The following is a 20,447-nucleotide window of genomic DNA, read 5'->3' as shown; positions in this document are numbered from 1 at the left end:
CGTTGGATTATGTGATCACTTGATCAGCCATCGAGGAACGAAAGTAAACGTAACGCATTAAGCTGGTTGCGTACTGCGCGATCCATATTGTTTGAGGGTTTCATGATAGGAGAAACATCGCTAGATGACGTTAGATGGTGAGGTCAGTTTAACGTTACAGTCCGGCTAGCTACTACGAAACTCGAAGTTCGTATCGTACCGTCCCTCTCGCTCTCGTATTAAATAGTATAATCGTCAGAGGGACCGCACGACACGAACTTCGAGTTTGAGTTTCCAACGTGACGCAAATGTTAAAGTTTTCACACGGACCTCACGATACTAGCGCCAACTAGCCTGTAGTGCTACTACGAAACTCGAAACCGAAGTTCGTGTCGTGCGGTCCCTCTGACACTTATACTATTTAATACGAGAGCGAGAGGGACCGCACGACACGAACTTCGAGTTTCGAGTTTCGTAGTAGCCCAGCTGTCACAGAACCCCTCACTTTGCCGATCGAGCGGTGCTCGCGATTAACTTTCTTTGATACTTAGGATACATGACGACGCTTGACAATATATAACTAGATTTGTCGCAAAGTGCATACGCGTGTATGTCGTCGAGAAACGAAAAAAAGTTGGTGTACAGTCGAGTTCATAAAATTGTGGTGAGCAAAAATTTGATCAAAAATATCTGAACACGGTTCTATTGTTAACGGCGTAGAAGCGTGTTCAGATATTTTTGATCACAAGTTTATGAACTCGACTGTACGTGGCTCGGTGACTCGGGTGTACAGTATGCCGATCATCTGTTTGCTTTAAATGTACAATTTAGCATGGCCTGACAATTTGTACAACATGAGTAATATGAGTATGGCGTAAGCCCCTTGTTTTTGATTTCCTTTAACTTTAAGGGAACATTCAGCGGGTCAAATTAGGCTAATTTACCCCAAAAACTAGTTTAAAAGATAATCACGAATTAAGACATTTGGTTTTATTCTTGCTTTCAGTCGAGGATGACTGTTTCGCGCGCGATAAAAACAAATCGCATCGAGTGTATCCAGCCTTGAAGGGATAGGTAGTTGGTAGAAAGCAATTGGTTAGCGGAAACGCTATCGAAGTAAAGAATTGGAGGAAGTATGCGTGGATTAGACGTCCGTCGGAGACGTTTAACGAGAAAGGGTATTGTGGCGACGGATGGACACGATTAGCGCGTTCACTACCGGCAACGCGTATAATGTTTTCGGTATTTTCCCACAGGTGCCGCTGTCATAATTTTGCCGCCATTTGACCGCGTTTGCATCCCTTATAGTTATCAGAATATAAAAGGTCTTGTTTCAATTAAGAAAACATACGGCACATACCCGAGAGAGAGAGAGAGAGAGAGAGAGAGAGAAATAAGGTTTGTCGGATACCTAAGACATGCAAATATCTTTTTCGATGGCGGCTATTTGAAAGTTAAACACTGATAAATCTACCACTTTTCTTGGTTATTCCTTTCAGATGTCAACAGTTCTAATTTTGGTGGTTAGACTAGTCTGAGATATACGATTGTTTTAGACATTCGAATAATCCCCCAATATGCGTAAGGAAGACAATGAGACGTCGATTACATTTACATGATTTATGTACGAACAATGATTATCCTAATTGAGGGGCAAGATGTTTATCGCATCACGAAGAAGCCGCACTTGGTATCAATACACGTGACTAACATTAGCATTGTAACGTGTGAATAGACGATGCGTCGCGAATCCCCGTAACAATATTATCAGCATGTCCACATAAATAATAACTGTATACAAACATACCATACATACAAACATTACACAAACGGAGATGAGATTTTGTAACAAAATGTACCCCATAATCAAATGTCAGCCGAAAAATAAATATAAAAAATGTTGATTAATTTTCGGGTTAATTAATGTTGAAAATTGTTCAGTTATTTTTCTTACGTTAAAACGCCCTTTTTAAAAGGTCAGCCATTTGGAGAATGGAGGCAATACATTTTAAAATGTTTTAAGTACACAAAAAACCATCAAAGCGAAACCTATACATACAATAGTAGGCGTAACGAAACATATGGTAGTTAAGCACAGTAACTATTTTAATTAAAGCCGATTAAATGAAAAACTAAAAGCTATTGTCTCCCAATTGCTTATTCAAGGAGTTGCTAAAGGTAATGATTGTCACATTAGTTGCGAATCGTTTTAACAAATGACGCACACGATCTTGATGACAAGCAAGTGTTTTCTGGCGTTTTTGACGATTGATGCGGTTTACTGACCGACTGATGTGTCTGACTCAGCGTCAAGTTACCTGTAGCCTGTAGACATTACCTATAATATAATAGTATCTATTGATTAAGTCCTAGCTGTTCGGAAATACAGCGTCAAGCATGCGTTATAACATAAGCATAAGTAACTAATAAGTGAGGAAAACTATGTTTATAAGAGCTCTCAGGTCACTAAGCAAAGATTTGTTTTAGCTCACTTCGCAGTAGATAAGATTGAATCAGCGATGAATTCAACATAATTGTTTTTGTTGTTGCAACATCCGCGTCCTGACGTACACGGAAATCATAGTTATATTAATGTGTAAGCTTGCTGACTTTGGGACTCAATCACGTTTAAAAGGTTAAACATTGGATGCAATTTGGCACATAGCTAGACCTTAGCGTACTTTTTATCCTGGAAAACTGCATAGTTCCCGCGGGACAGCGATAAGCGAATCCTGCGCGGACCACTTACAACTAGTTACGCAATAAAACTAATAAATTCTTACTAATATCATAACGTAAAAGTTGTTTGTTTCGCTTTCACACCTTACTACTGAATCGATTGCCACGAAACTTTGAATAGGTACATCATATTTATTAGAAGACTAAAATAAATAGTTGGTAACATTTTATCCAGAAAAAAAAAATAGCTATTCCCGAAGGCGCGCCATAGACTAATTCTTCGCAGACAAAAGTCGCGGGCAATAGCTAGTGATAATAAATGAGGCAGAATAAAGACGAAGTTACGAACAATAAATAACATTACAATCTCTTTCATAACATCGTGTGCCGTAATAGTTTGACAAGTTAGTTTTTACTACTCGCTACGTTTTACGTTGACGTTAGTCAAAACAATAAAGATAAATCATGCAGGAGCTTTACAAATATCGGTCGATTTAAATATTATTTGTGACTATGTTGTCCACAAAAAACTTAATTATTTTTCTTCTATCAAAGCATTGAAACGATATTGACTAATTTTTTTTTCGGAACAAATAATGTTTTATAAATGAAATGATTGAACATATTCTCAGCTAATTTACTTTAATATCCTGCGGCGCGTAAAAAGGGGGGGCGCGACGTCTTACTTAGTGTTGAAAACACGAATGACAGAGTTGTAATTTCACCAGACAACTTTCTTTCTCATTTGATGTACGCTGGGGAATTCCGAGCGAAAATAGATTGGAAATGTATGATGCCGTCTTGCTGCCAAATAATTGGAATATCAACGTGGACATTGACATTCTTCATTTAATAAAAAAAAGAAGGATTTATAAACGTTCCTCAAAGTTCTGTAAATTTAATGGCGGTTTAGTAATAACAGTATAAGACGTCCATAATAACAGATTATTTAGAGGCATCCTAATCTGATTACATTGCCAAAAATAAGGTTAGCTGCTTACAACCATTTCGTAAAAAAACCAGACAAATTCTAAACAAGCCGTCTATCAACATGTTCTTGTAAGTTGGTATGGTAGCAGACTGCCGTTGTCAATAATGCTCTTTTCAAGGCAAACACGTGGTTGAAGTACATTGTAATTAGCGCATGCGTGAGTCACCGATGATTCGTGCACAATATGTTATCTGTTTAATCTTGGCACTGCGCTGCTACATGGCACGTCTAACGGCGATCTTTCGACCAGAGCCGTTTCCGATGCACTTTTATTTTATAGAGCGCATTTCTTCTTTGATGTCTGTCTGGCAAGAGCGAAACTCGTTACCAATGTGTGATGGCAAACAAAAACATATCGTACAATAACCTAAATTAAAAGAGCATGACTAAGGGCAGGGTGAACTACTTGCAGCAGTAAATAGCCTAATAGATACCAAAATATAGCGATGACGCTGCAGAACGAAATGGAAACTCCCACCGAGTGTAGAGCAAATAAACAGAAGGTTAATTGAAGTAATTTGAGTATACACCGCACGTAATTACGCAGGTAGCTTATTTTAGTCCCACCTATAAATTAAACGGTCCAATGATGCGAGATCCAACAAAAACAAAAGATGCGATAAAAGATATATGGAGCCGCGACAGTTCTTATTAATAAATCGTACGCAAATAAACGGCTAACAGATTAATGTAGATATTATGAAGTGCCAGGCATTCGGAGCGTTCTTCAAATAGTTGCATTACTCTACGAGTCATTAGCGATGTTATTCATGCTTGCGTGTACACTGCTGGGGTAATATCTAGTCATTATCTTAGTGCATGAATAAGAACTGCAATGGGGGAGTTGTTCAGCAGTCAGCGGCGTGCGTGGGTGGGACGCGGCGGCGGGGTGAGCTTGACTCGGGCTTTATGCCAAGTAGAAGCGCCACTGCATCTTTCGCTGACTTTGATATAAATACAGTATAGATATTCTTAGTTTCAACGTGGTAAGGCTGATTTTTCTGGTACCAAACGAACAGGCGTAAAATAGTTGTCGGGTAGTGTGAATGTCTCGCGCGTAGTCTAGGGTTTTTAATGTGAAGCATCTCAAAGTCCACCTCGCAAGGAATTCGCGTGGAGTTGTTGTACCGTGTCGTGGGAAATAATGTATTTTCGGAGATGTTTCTTGGAAAATCCTTTGTGGTCGAGTTTAGTGAAAATATGTTGCGGAATATTGAATTACACGTAATAGTTTAAAGAAACGAGACACGACGAAAATAAATACAGTATGCTTCTCTAAATAATGTCAATTACTTGTTCAATTTTTAGTAGGTTTACGATAAAAATATGTATATCTCAAAGTCTGGCCTACAGTGAGATGATGATTCAGTTTAATTAGTTTAACGGGTTATCTTATCAGCTGAAAACAATTCCAAACAACACTGTCTACACTGATGCTCTTTATACATTACTGTAGGTACGGGATTTTTTTATTTTTTATTCGACTGGATGGCAAACGAGCAAGTGGGTCTCCTGATAATAAGAGATCACCATCGCACATAAATATCTGCAACACCAGGGATATTGCAGATGCGTTGCCAACCTAGAGGCCTAAGATGGAAAATCACAAGTGCCAGTAATTTCAATTTCACCGGCTGTCTTACTCTCCACGCCGAAACACAACAGTGCAAGCACTGCTGCTTCACGGTAGGATTAGCGAGCAAGATGGTGGTAGCAATCCGGGCGGACCTTGCACAAGATCCTACCACCTGCAAAATAATATCATTCAAAGTATTGAAATGTTTAGTCTTCAAATTCTCTGTCTACACATTACACCGTATCATGCCATGACCGCGTAATAGGAACGTGTCAGAAACGGAATGTAAAGCGCATATATGTCCCGTTCCTATATTCTACCAAATTACTGCCCGGTGTATTGGGCTTCAATTCGCTAGAAGTAAAACGTAATCATGTGTACTTACTGTGGTCTGTAGGGGCTTGCGAGGTAGCTTGGACTGTTCTGAACTAGTTAGTTTTGCAGGTGGTAGGACTTTGTGCAAGGTCCGCCCGGATTGCTACCACCATCTTGATCGCTAATCCTGCCGTGAAGCAGCAGTGTTTGCACTGTTGCGTTTCGGCGTGGAAAGTAAAACAGCCGGTGAAATTACTGGCACTTGAGGTATCCCTTCTTAGGCTTGTATTGCAGGTGTCTATGGGCGGTGGTGATCTCTTACCATCAGGAGACCCACGTACTCGTTTGCCATCCAGTCGAATAAAAAAAAACTTAATAGAGTGGTGCGCCTGCAAGTGCCCATGCCATCTAGATTTTCTCTCCCTCCACGTAACCGGATGCTGGCTGAGCTTGAGGCACGCACAGTTTCCTATAGAAACTCCCCTATTTCGAAAGCACTGCACCGTCTGAATGCACTCCTTGCATCTGCATCTGACTGGGATGTGTTTGCAAGCAGCTGGGTAATTGTGTGTCGCGAATGCATGAGATTTTGTGAAGGGATGGACATCCGGGCTTCGTCTGTGGTGTCCTAGGTCTATGTATCTATCGGTTATACTGTATAATCTACATTTGTTTTGTTGTTACTTTGTGTTATTTGTTGCTTTGCAATTCATAGTGCTTTAGTTTTTAACTGTTATGCTATGAAATTATGAAATAAATAAATAAAATAAATATGACATGCGACGGCGACGGTTGGTTAGAAAACGTGCTAGTGGGCATAGTCTCAAACTTTCCAATACAAAGTACCAATACATTTTTGCCTGACACGTTGCTATTACGGTCATGGTATGATACGGTGTTGGCAGAGAAATTAAAAGGCGAGCGTAGGGCAATAATGTGGCCTGGTGATTTTTAGCAGAAGATTCTGCGGGGGTTCCGCAAAAAGACTGGAAATAGTTAACCTCCCATTCAATTATGTGTTTGCCTATTTTAGGGCTCCGACAAATATGAAGTTTTGTAATAGGGTTACGTCACTAAAAAACTTTGAGAACCACTGATATTATTGAATGAATACTAATAATAATTATCAATGAGCATAATGATCTTGATAATTTCCAACCATTACAGTCACGTCAGCGTTGCTATAACTATGCATCCATCAGATCAATAGTATTATAAACAGCGCGGCCCCATAATAAAGTACAAGTTAATAGTATTAGTGATCATATAGATTATAAATACAAAATTGGTAATAGTACTAACTTGTACTTTGTTGTGCAATCGGGCCCAGGTTTTTATTTTTACTCATATAATAAACAGGTAAACTTTATTATTAGTTTGTAACCACTTACGTAAGAACAATGTCTAGAACTACTTAACCGGTTTTAAATTTAACATATGCAACTTTTTGTCCCTCTAAAGTGTTTCCTCGAAAATGTGGATAACAGCTAGTCCACCAGTCCACCATGATCAGCACATGAAAACGTAGTTATTCGTGTTGGAGACCAGTCTCGTGATCGCGTCACAGTCAATGAACAACAGTCCTAACTTGTTTTTGTTTCGTTACTCCCACAGATCGGTTTGCAGATCGATTTGACCCTTTATTTGTTTCCCTTTCCATTTGCCTTGTACCTACTTTCCTAGCAGTTCCTGAAATAAAGCGAGAGGGTGGATTCCCATCATGTGATGTATTACACTGACTCTATCCCCCGATGACTTAAAAAAGTTATGCATGCAACCGGTTGAACGAGATCTACAGGATTGTGTCTGTCCTCAAATTATTTCATCTCTTTTTTCTACGGAAGTGCAACAATATACTTGCACTTGGTGCCCACGCGGTATATCGCTCACGCAGTTGTTGCGTCTGTCTCATCGCGCAGGTGGGCGGGGCTGACTCATGCGCAGATTTTTTTTTATTTGTCTTGTCTAGTAATTACGGTCGTGAATGGGCGATACCGTCGAATCGATGCGATAACGACGGCATATTAACAACAAGATGACTGTATGTTGCAATAGATACCTAATCACGGATTGTTAACGCAATTGTCATGTTGTTTCCATCAATAACTAGAACATTTTCTGATCAGATGCATTTTTTTACTCAATACCGCTGTAGCTGACATGAAATCTTTGACCCCGGTGGAATGAATAAGGTACTTGTGCTTTTGAGCTAAGAGGTTGAGGAGTGTTTGTGTGTATCTATCTATGTATCATTGAACTACATTTTTATACCTTGCTTTTACAGTTTTTTTTTTCCTCAAAAACTACTGATCGATGCAGTTTTTTACATTGCTTTGTTACACTTTTTTTTTACTTATTGTCGAAGTTCAAACGATGAGTATCCGTCAATCCACTTTTGCTTACAATGCAGACAATGACAATCTAGTTCTAAAGTATTGTAACTTACACAATGAAAAGAAAAATATTACTCCATACCATAGTGATATGATATAATTAATACTGAAAGCATAAAAGTATTATAAGAGTCACCAATTACCTGATGTAATATGATGGACAAATGTAAATGGCATGCAATCTACAAACAAACACATGTTTAATTAAACCATTATAATAAAAGAAAAGTTAGGCAGTATAGCTTTAGTCAATTTGACTAATAGACAGATACCGAAGTACGATGAAAGAATAGAGTGGCGGTTCGTCGACACGTTTTGACGCACAACAATCGCAGTTCTTCATATGAATGGACCCAGGAAGAAGACATAAAAAGAGACTTAAATATTAAGTTGTAGGAAATCGATTGACATCTTCTTAGGCATGGTAAAATTTTATAGTTCCACTAGTTATATGGATTTATAATGTTCTTTTCGAGTCGTACCTAGCTTAAAATTTTGACATTCATAAGTGCTTGTTATAGCCTAAATTGCATAAAGATATTTTGACTTTGACTTTGAAGCAACCCGAAAGCTGTAAGGATACTTCTCGTAATATCTAAGAAAAAGTGGGAGTTAATTACAGTAAGTGCTATGATAGCCGCGGGCGTTTTGACTTCAGCTCATTCGACCAATTTATATTATTTATACGGTAGAAAATGAGTGAGAGGTGGTTAGCCTTTAAGCTAACACAGTGTTGTCCAAATGGCATATAATTTCATTCAGTGTAATAGAAAGGGAAAAAATGTTACTTTGTACCATAGTAGAAGTCTGCCAGATACCTGACCATAAAAAGATCAAGAAGGAGGGAGATCATAGCAGAGCTAAAGCAAGCAAGGAGCATTTGGAAAAAGGTGGCATGATTATTTCGTTATTTTACAATTCATAATAGTCACAAGACATGACTATTTAATGTCTCACAACTCACCATATGGCTACCAAGTACTTGATGCTATTTTAGTATCGACTTAATTTTATTGAGGCTTTCAGTCGCCCTTGGACAAGTGACGCAATAAAACCAAGGGGCGGGACGACCCCATTGACACCCCTAATGGCCTGTCGCTTACGCACTGGCGTGATTTAGACGAAGATATTTGCAACATACGCCTACATGCATCGTACATATATCATTTTGAGGTTATCATGACTTCCTGACTGATTATGCGATCTTGATACTATTTCGCTATCTTTATAACACTTGGCATTAATGTAGTCACTTACGGGGTCCCTGTTACTTCAGAATACGCTCATTTTAATAACGTATATGTCTTTGTGGTAATGGTAAATTTTCGCGTACCTGTCTTTTTAAATAACTTCGAACTAAATTTGCCCCTCAAAAGTGATTACATGCATATGTCCCAAGATGTTGCATAAATCAAGAATGAATCTTTCGAAAGCCGGGAAAGCACGTAGCTACGACTCGACACGATTGAAACGTGTGCACGAAACATGCTCATCTCGACGGGGCTCGGGACTAGACGAGTGCACTCGGCCTATTTAGCTCCGCTGGATGGCTCGCCTTTTGTAGCTCAGACAAATCGGATGTACGAGAGCTTTGGGTTGAGGGCTTCGAGCCAATCACCATGCATGATTCATGGCGGGACTTGGGATGCGAAAGGGTTCAATTAGATTAGTTGAGTTCGTCAATAAAGAGTAGAAATACGTTAAGTGCTTGAACTGAGACGCTGCTAACAATTTCGGAACTACATAAAATAGTTCTTCTTTAATCATTTTTCTACGTAGGTATCCAAAATTGTCTGCGGATATCTTTCTCTCCTACTACCCCTCAAAGTATATTCATAGATTTGTTCGCGTCCGCCTAAAACGTAATGTCAAATATGCCAAAGTATAGGTAGGTAGAGATTAGCGTGCCGTGGTTCTTATTACAATGTCACTAATGGCTAATTTTGACAAAATCACGCGTCTTCGTGGATGGCACTAGGTATAGCATTTTGCCTAAAATATGCTCGATTGTCCTACGGTTGGTACTTTACGGAAAATCAGCAGAGAGCAGAAATTTTCAAGGTCTTTTCAGCTTGATATATATTATCCGTTCTACACCTGAAATTCGGCTCCTAATAAATATCGTTAAATCTAGCAGAATATGAAGGGTGTTTCGTTTTAATTCAGCCATCTTAATAAAACAGTTAATGTTTGATGTCGCTATGCAGTTTATTAACGTTTTGCGATGCAGCTGACTCGAGCGCCAAGAGCACTCGTCTGTAGGAGTAATACCCGTTAATGCTTTCAATTAAAAGTTAAAACAAAGATCAGAAAGTTATAAGCAAACGTAATGAATCCATGTTTAATTTCAGATTCAGTTAGGACAACAACAATATTGTTGCTACTTAGGAAAGAGAAGCCGCAAAGGAAAGAGAAGCAAACAAACCAGAAAAATCAAAAGAACCTCCAAAGAAAGCTTGAATAAAATAAACAGAAGAGGTGGTTAATATCGATAAAGATGGAACATAATCTTCGTAAGCGAATTTGAAGGACAATGTCAATATTCTCGTAAAATTTTATGATAGAGATGTTATTAGTTACTTGCGACCGATCAATGTCATCGTTATTAATAACTAATATCAATTAACATTTCCCAGAGTGGCTATTCATACACGATTGCTCTTAGCGCCGCTCAGTACGCAGTTCATTATAGTGCATGTTATTTTCATTGTCTGGATTACTTCATACATATTTTAGTACACAATATTCAGACCGTCTCGTTTCACCTTGATACTTGATACTAAAAATGCAATGAGATGTGCTGACCTAACTGCCGAAATGACCTCAGCGTCAAATTGAGCATCGGTGTGTTATGTTATGGTACAGCTTATTGCGGATTTGGGGTGCCCATATTTCGTAGAACAACTCGCGCTGTGTATTTAGCTTGAGCTTGGACATGTTTGGACTTATTAAGGGTTGAATTCAAGAAGATCAGGGTCAGCAGGTCGCAAGAATTTGCGCAGCGTTAAGTTGTCGATGAATTGCCGCTTTTCCGAGAACTTCAACGACTTCTCGGATTATATCGCAGTATGTTCCTAAAACAATACTGGAACAACTGTCACAATCACAAGACTATCGGCTCGTAGAAACAGGTAGTGGTTTGTAGTCTTGTCGATTTGACCTCCAAGACAATTAGGGAACGAGAAAACGATCGATTCCTCACGTTAACGATGTCTACCCGCTTAGCCATAAACTCATAGGACAGAAATAAACTAATTACCTGCTAGTGGGCATAAAAATCTGATTTTTTTAAGCAAAGTCATCGCGAAGAATAGAACGTCAATAGTTGCCAAGAATTAGATGCTGATGAGTAATTTGTCTCGGGCTGTCCCATCTGCCATTGCTCTCTCATCTGCCAATGAGTCATTTCATTACATTATCTTTACTGTTCCTCATCCAAGGGACCTAATCGGGACTAATCTGACAGACGGTTGTTATATTGGCTTTGGTTTTGTACATACATATTGACTAACTGTTAACTTCCTCCTTTTCGGAAGCTGGTCAGATACTGTCGTACCCTGGCTTTAGTTCCGACTCTAACATCGGAATAAATACTAACAGCCTTATTCATAAAAAGTTAGAGCCTCCTTGAAGGCCCGATGCTAAAAAACATGATTCATAAACGTCTGTTAGCGCTAATCAGTCGATCAAGGCTTTGCTAAATCTAGAGGACCGTAGACCCTCCTTTATCTCCCAGCTAAGTCACAAAATGGCCGCCACAAGTTTGAACAGCTGACTTTGACAAGAGCAAAAAACCATACCGAAGATATTTTTAATAAAGGGAGGGTTACGCAAAGATTATAAAAAATCCAGGAAAAATTATTTACAGGAATTTGTATTTAAAAATCCTCTAAATTAGGTATTTATTACTGCTACTTTACTAATAATAAATATGATAAAAAAAATTAGGATGATTAACATAATTACGGCTTTTTGCAGGTACGACATAAACATGCGGATCGGAAATGGCGGGAAAGCAAACATCTTGCTTTTTATTTTTTTCCCTGCTAATTTGCTGTCACTGCTGTCAATTTTTTTTTAAATTATCGATGAGGCCATTTTTTGTCTTTGATTTGTCAAGATGGCCAACATAACGCGTCTAATCCGTCTATCAGCAGCTCAACAACTAGCAGACTGCTAGCAAGCGTTTATGAATCATACTTCTTGACTAGCGTCTAACAAGCTTAATCAGTTTGCTAAGTAACAGACCGATCAAACCTCAATTAAGGATTTTTTTATGAATAAGGCTGTAATTTAACATCATTTAGCATAATGTAAATTACAAAGCGGTCAAAGAGTGTCATCAACTTCTTCGAAGACTTTTTCAAAGTACAAAAAATATATGGAAACATTATTTATCCTCCTGAGTCCTGACATTTTTAACAAGCAGTGCTTAAGACCTAGACGTGGTTGACCTGCTTTGTTATTTTGAATATTATTTTTTGTACTTTATAAAGTACATTCGGCCGTTATTCTTAGTGTTATTAGTCCTTTATAAAGTACGCGAGGACTTAGGAGGTTAAATGGAAACAATTAATCTTACGAGTCATCATCATCATCCCAGCCTATATACGTCCCACTGCTGGGCACAGGCCTCCTCTCAGAACGAGAGGGCTTGGGCCATAGTTCCCACGCGGGCCCAGTGCGGATTGGGAACGAAATCTTACGAGTGTAGTGACTAAATTTGAAATGTTGGATCTGGGGAAATGTTTGACCTGTATGTATGTATGTAGGTATGTTTGTCCGCGATTATCTCGCGTTTGGCTGAACCGGTTTTGATGTGGTTTTCAGAAAAGTATTTTTTACATTTAGGAAAAGGTTTTGGTATTTTAACCGACCGATGTAAGTAGGTACTTTGGCAACAAGTCACTGAAAAGTAAGAAATAAAGAAAATGTTTAATAAAAAAAGTAAAACAGACTCCAAAAAAATTTAAAAAAATAATACAACCGACTATAAAAAACTTGAAAAAAAAAAATTTACTAGCTTGAAGTCAAGTCAAGTTGAAGTCGGTGCCGCAACAACGGGCCAGCAGGAATGGACCTATAGTCGTTTACCTTACCTTCGTACTATATGTTTATTCGTTAAATCAATAATAATCTTTCATGGTTTCATGATGAATCGGTCATTAAGTACTGTAATGTCATGTAAACGTTTATATCAATAAATAAATAAATAAATATGTACCTACATACCTACATAATAATATATTGGGCTTCAATCACTCCTGCTGGCTCGTACTGAGGCACCGACTTCAAGTTAACTTACTAGACTTAACATCAAGCTAGTAGAAAATTATTTTCAAGTTTTTTCAAGTCTGTTCTATTTTTTGTTAATTTTTTTTGGATCTGTTTTACTTTTTTATCAATTGTTACAATAACATAGTTTTATGACAAACTTGTTACTAACCCAACTTCATATGGAGGAAGCACATGGAATACGTGATTACATTCATTCAAAACTTGACTGTCTCTTAGTCATAGCATCGCAGCATTATTTACAAACAAGAGAAGACTAAACTGAGTCGCGGAACTCGCGGAAAAGAACCTAGCCAACAGACACAGCAGCATGCAGTTGTGTGGGTTTCCAAGTAGGTCTTCTCATATAGAAATATAAAATCCACAAGCATGCAGCTACGAAAGTAGGGTCTGGAGCCACCAGAGCGAAACAGCAACGACGCCGCAGCGTGTATTCAACACGACCCGAATAAATAAAATGCTTGATGTTATTATTTATTATGAACTGAAAATACATGTTTGTAAACAATGACTAAGCAAGCGAATGCACCGAGTTCGTTCGTATGCATGTAATATAACATCGCTATGAGACTAGGAATGGAACTGCCGGTACGGCCCAATAATAACCATCCAAAGTCTCAGAATTCCTTCAATCCAACTAACTTCATTCAATGCATCCCGAAAGCCTTTCCGTCGACATAAACGTGGTGTTAAAAAATCTTGCACTATATTTTAAACCACATTAGGGGTACTATTACTAATACGATACAAGTGGAAAAAATACATTTCAATTCGAAAAAAAGTTTTGTATGTAAGTTGTAGTAGCTGTTTTTCTACTTGTATCGTATTATTACTATCAGTAGCCTAAAAGTTTAAAATATAGTATAGGGTTTTTGAACACTTGAAGATATGTAGGTAGTTTACAAACCCATAAGTAATAGTAGATTATTGTCGTGGCCTGGAAGTAGGCAATTGCTAGCTGAGTATGAGTATTAAACGGACGAGCTTGCGAGTCCGTTTAACTAATACGAAGCCAGCAATTGCTATTCCAGCCGAGACTAATATAAAGCTTTTCTCAAAAATGGTGAATAATTCTGAAATAGAATAAACTTTTTCTCAAAATATATTATAAAATTTAATTTTATTCATATATTTTGACTGATTGCAGGCGCGCTAATTCATTATTGTCGAGCTAGCGCGCCTGCAATCTTTTTAACTTTTTAATTTTTCGCTGACCATAAACTATGCACTTCACCTTCTGATATGTAAAGAATAATGTCAACTTTTACGGTCATTTTTGAGAAAAGTAATTTTATAATTAGTTCAAGGGAACATTGGTGTCGTAAAGCAGCTTCATTACCAAGTTTAGCCGAGTGCAAGATCAAAGTCTGTCGTCATTACGCCCGCGGTGGCAATAAAAGTTGCAGTGCAGTTGTATCTAATCAGTGCGGACGGCGGGGTCGACGAACGGCACGCCCTGACTCCGTATCATGCGTATGACCCATATACACGTCTAAGCATTTGTTTATATGTGAATAGGATATGTGCGTGCATGAAGCAAGTTGAGGAAATACCTATGGAATGTTTTTTTTTTTTTGAGGAAAAAATGGTCAGTTGTCGTCCTTGGAAAATTACACACAGTTTTAAATAGAAAACTAACAGGACACACGGACAAAATTAATACAATTCATTGGAATACTAACGAATTAATAACATCAGATAAATGGCTAAGATTTATGTTGGATAGATTCGAAAATTTCAGACGATTGTTATCCAGGTTGACTATAGATTTGTATATTTTTTATAGTGAGGGATCAAGTTTTTTTACTATCTAGATAAGTCTATGCCGCAGGAGGGCCTCTTGGATGGTGTTTTCTTTTTATAGTTAGGTATATTTATGTAGTTTTTATTTATTTTGTTTCCTACCTTATTGTTGTATCTTGTGTTGTAATAAATAAATAAATAAATAAATATCACGGGACAATTCACACCAATTGACCAAGTCCCAAAGTAAGCTTAGCAAAGCTTGTGTTATGGGTACTAAGCAACGGATAAATATAATTATATAGATAGATACATACTTAAATACATAGTAAACACCCAAGACCCGAGAACATACATTCGTATTTTTCATACAAATATCTGCCCCGACACGGGTTGTGTTCCTAAATATAAATAAATTAGTATCTAGATAAGACGAAAGTTAATATATTTTGTAATTACTTAATAAAAAGTGTAAAAAAATGTTAACTAACTGCATGGTCGCCTATATAAAATTGCATCCATTAATATGTCTTAAATAAGACATATCTAAGAATTCCTAACTTCATAAGTATGTCTACGTATAATTTAATTTCAAGACCAATATTTATATACTATTATATTTTTTTAACAGTCGTAAATATATAATTATATTAAATGACTGTTAAATATAATATATATTTACGACTGTTAAAAAAAATGTTATTATTAACATGAACACGCTTTAAGAAAAATTACTACTTGTAAAAATACGAATAATTAAGAAAGACTACAATACAAGAAACATATAAGTATATTTGTTTACAAAGTTTATGGTCAGCTGCAATGAATTGTTATGCAGTAGAATAGGTATAGATATAAATTAACTGTGTAACTGAATTCCTCATCTGTAAAATAAGTCATACAGATCGCATAATAGGTATTAGGAAGATAACTTGATCTCGTTACATCTTGTAATGTGATGCGAAATGCAGTAGAAAGTATGCGTTTACATAATTAAAATTACGAAATTAAGTCGCTTTAGTGAAGAAGCGCAAGACATCTTTGTCATGTATGCTACATTCTTCACATTAATTAGTTTTTATTTAGCTGTTTTGTAGTTATGATTTAATGTCTCAATGATATAATCACAAATGTTAATTGAATTAAATCAACAAGATGACTTAGTTTTTTAGACTAGATTGGTAACATTAATTTCATTGGCAAACTATCATGCAGCTTTTGCAATGATAAGTAATGATAACTTTTAACCACCTTCTTTGAATGCTTGTAATATTTGCTTACCTTGCAGTCCTTATGCCTGTAGCACCACGTACAACCAATGAGGAGTCCCACGGCCGTGACGATGAGCGCCAGCGCTGGCACGGCCGTGTACAGTTTGCTGTCCTGCCATCCCTCTGGTACGGGGCCATTTATGTCTGGAAGAGGTTTTTGATAAGAAAAAATAATAGCTACCTACTTTGAGGGTGGTAAGAATACATCACTAACTAAGCATTTGGACTCAAGGTTTAAGAAGAACAATTAAATTAAGAAAAGGTGCATAAAAACTTAATATGGTATTTCACAACTCCTGAATTTGGCATGTCTTATATATTATTATGAAAATATAGATATACAGACAGTGTTTAGCGAAGAGAATACTTAAATCGGTTGAAAATTGGAATTAATTGTGATTTTTGAAAAATCAATATACCCACCTTTCTTTCTCAAACGCTTTTCTCTATGCAGCAAGTATGGCGCTACTTGCGTGTGACGTCACATGCATGTTTGTCTGTCTCTGTCTAATTTTGAATATCAAACAATTATTATTTTTTTTTTTAAATACATATAAAAAATTGACAAATACCGTATTATCGTCAATTTCATAAGTACATCACTAGATAGCATCGGCAGTAGACCTAGAGAACTAGGACAAACGTTTTTGGTTACGTTATAATTTTAATTTACATAATATGATAAAAGAAAATAAATTAATATGCAATTATTTCTGGTTCCTTTTTTTCATATTTTTTTTGTATATTTTACTATGGCATTTTTAGAAAATAAATTAGAAGAAATTGAATTATTTATTAAACTTAATAAAGCTAAATAAATTCTAGAACATAACTTAAGGATCAGAAGTTAATTTTAGCTATGTACATACATGTATGTTTTTTTTTTCAATAATTTAAATACTGATTAAATTTCTAAAATTCTTTCAATTTCATTTCATACTGTTTTTTATTGATTTCTGTTAACTTTGACAGATCAGGCTCAGTTTTTTGGTAGGAAGGAGCTGGTAATGAAATTATTGAGTAAACCGAAACAAGCATAATTTTTTTATTATCTTTTTAACAGTAAGTTAGGTCACTAGTTTCTATGAGAAATTAAGTTTCTTTAACCTGTTGAACATTCCCTTAAAGTTACCAGAAATATAAAAAATAGCACAGTGCAGCAAGCTATATTACTAATGGTAGATTATTCTATTCAAGAAGTGATGAAAAGCACTTAAATGAAATGAAACAAAATATTTTGACACCCAAGCATTGCCATGGTGCCGATACGATAATTCAAATAATTATGATATTAGTGTTTTTTCTGAGCTATAAGAAAAGAAAAAAAAAGTTATATGTGTAGTAGCCAACATATAGATATATTCTGAGAGGAGGCCTGTGCCCAGCAGTGGGACGTATATAGGGTGGGATGACAACAATGCTGTTTCTAAGTAAGTTGTGTTGTGTTCCAAAATTTGCAAAGTATTTATCAACCAGTTCTGTAATATTTATGTAAGGTTAACAACATTACAATAATCTGGTAGTGAAATTTGGGTGGTCCAGCCAGGACCTCTATAGGATGAAACTCAACAGATAATGGCATTAACTTAACACAATACCCCTGGTGTTGCAGATGTTTATGGGCGGTGGTGATCTCTTACCATCAGGAGACCCACTTGCTTGTTTGCCATCCAGTTGAATAAAAAAAAAAAACTTGGAACTTGGTATGGATATATATAGTTCTGATGGCAAAGTACAGTCAAGGCCATAAATATGACAATAACAAGATGTTAAAAAAAAAACAAGATTATAAGGTTGATGGTTGATCTATATGTATATTTGACGCTATGGCTGTACATATTTGTGCCTTCAACTGTACAGGCCACAAATGTAACAATCAGTAAAAAGGCTTGTATTTAAAAACATATTATCAAACAAAACCTTATATTAAATTGTATAGTTATTGTAAAACAAACAGAGACAGCATGACATTTATCCCATCAAATAAATTTAATCAATGGCTGGTGAAACGGCCCCATTATCTTCAATTAACAATTGGTTTAACATTTTAAATAGTAAGATAATTGATGCTAAGTTTTTAGTATTTATTAGTAGGTATTGTAATCAATTTGTTTTTACAATTAGTAAGTTACCAAAGACATACACTGTGTGAATGTGTAAAATTGTTGTTTAAGCAGTGCTTTTTTTAATACATACTTTTTGTTTAATTTTTTCAAGTGCATATTATGCTTATTTAGTGTCGCTCAGTGAACAGGATTGGCTTCTTTCTACTATACTTGTTGTTTTACTAATGCTGAGCTTTAATATGATATCAATACCATCACTACTTTTAAAAACACTTGTGCAGTTGTGCAAAAAAATATCTGACACTACCACTGGCCATAGAAATAGAGTCATATCAGATATTAAATACACTTTTTTTGTGTCAGACAGGGCCTGATTTAGGGAAGGGCAACTGGAGCCCCGGGGCCTCCACAAAAGAGGGGCCCCCACAATAGAGACTTTGGATTATTCTTTTTTTACATCCCAACAAGTAAATTCTTATAAACAACTATTCATCTATATTTGTTCACTTCAATCAGGCAAGCAGAAAAATATTGAAATCTCAAATGGCCCTCATTTTATTTGGAAAATAGTTTGGGCGGTGGGGAGGGCCTCTACTCCTTTGTTGCCCCAAGGCTTCCAGACCTCTAAATCCGGCCCTGGTGTCAGATATTAGTGCTGGAGACTGCACCTCATAATCAATCATTTTTCTAAGAACTCTATAAACATTATTTCATGGCTCAAATGTGTTGATGTGTTAATATGAAATACCAATTTTTTTTAAAGTACTGATGTTATTAAGGCATACCTATAGAGGTAATAATAGGCCAATGTTAAGCATACTATAGATCAGATGAGAAAAAGGTTGATTGCTGGTCAGTTTTAAATTGAAAAAAGCATTGCATTAGTCACAAAGCTCATTACAAAACGTTTATTTGATCATTATGATATGATTAATGAAAACCAAGATTCAATAGTTGCTTTGAGTTTAAAAATCTGATATTTTGTTACCATATGAATGAAACGAATCTATAGGAACTTGAGTTCTCTGCACTAGTATTTTGCTCACCATTTTCAATATAGTGCCAAAATTACAGCATAATAAAAGCAAGTTGTGCTACCACCTCCATCAGAACAGAAAAAAACTTGTGCTTTATATTCAGGAGTTTTCTCTGAAGATAATAACTAAACTGTTTAGGTAGTACAGTTTTATAACCCCAGAAGTGTGTCCAGCATATGGACATGTAATTTTCGAGAGTATTTTAGCAAAAACATGATAATATCAGGTGTGAATTGACTTACTGTGCGGGTAGCTTTGCGGCGTCGATCTCAATGGTAATCCATGGCCCAAGTGTACGCCGGTCAAGGCCACTAACAACACCACCCATAACTTTTCCATCATTATTACATTATTTACACAGCCGCATTATTTTTCCGTTTCATTATTTATCTTTTCCGAACATCACCACAACACAAAAAATACACAGTCCATCACAGTTTCGAATTTGCGGGAAATACTTATTTATCAGACAATATTCAAGATGTAAACTTTATAAAATCTTCATTTATAGTACCTAGATTATTTGTTGCACTTGAAACTTCAGATTTCTTATAAATTTCATGCACATTTACATAAAAATTGCGCAACCCACAGCTGTACCAAACGCCATTTTTCTAATTCGATGTTACCAGCCTACATTCATGAAATTCCTGTGATAATTGTATTTTTACAAATGGCAAGCTAAAATGAAGGTCAAACATTTTTATCAATATTTTCAATAGTCAAAATACCATGTACGGGACTTATCACGCTATTTTTTTTTAAACTTAATTTATCAGTTATTATCAATTTTTAATCTACATTCGATTTTTTTATGCCTAATCAACTTACGCGTGTAATGATTACAAAAATAAAACCTTGCCCTATACTACGAAGTGCAAAAATTCGAAGTTCGTAACTTGCCGTTCCGCTGACACTAATATTATTTTTTATTTAATACGAGAATGAGAGGGACGGTACGATATACGAAATTAAGAATTTCAATTTTCGAATTCGTGGTAGCCCCTATGATCTCCATGTTTACCAACCTCAATAGCGGGCCACCTAGTCAAGCTTGTCAAAGTGCCATATTCTGAATATTTTAAATTTAAATTCCTGATCT

The 20,447-nt window shown here is 36.5% G+C and overlaps 1 protein-coding gene across 4 annotated transcripts in view; it reads right to left on the bottom strand.

Moving 5' to 3' along the window:
- LOC141428886 (uncharacterized) overlaps positions 1-19,963 on the bottom strand; it is a 48,669-nt gene extending 28,706 nt beyond the window's left edge. For all 4 annotated transcript variants that reach the window (XM_074088935.1, XM_074088932.1, XM_074088934.1 and 1 more), the window contains exons 1-2: positions 19,588-19,963; positions 16,253-16,386 (exon numbers count right to left, since the gene is read on the bottom strand). In XM_074088935.1, coding sequence (XP_073945036.1) covers positions 16,253-16,386; positions 19,588-19,687 — 234 coding nt within the window. In that variant the 5' untranslated portion in view covers positions 19,688-19,963. The remainder of the gene's footprint in view (positions 1-16,252; positions 16,387-19,587) is intronic.
- Between the last annotated feature and the right edge of the window lie 484 nt (positions 19,964-20,447).

This window comes from Choristoneura fumiferana, chromosome 6 (assembly GCF_025370935.1).
Source record: "Choristoneura fumiferana chromosome 6, NRCan_CFum_1, whole genome shotgun sequence".
NCBI classification, from domain to species: Eukaryota; Metazoa; Arthropoda; class Insecta; order Lepidoptera; family Tortricidae; genus Choristoneura; species Choristoneura fumiferana.
The sequence above is the reverse complement of the archived record's forward strand: the minus strand, read 5'-3'. Positions and strand labels throughout refer to the sequence as shown.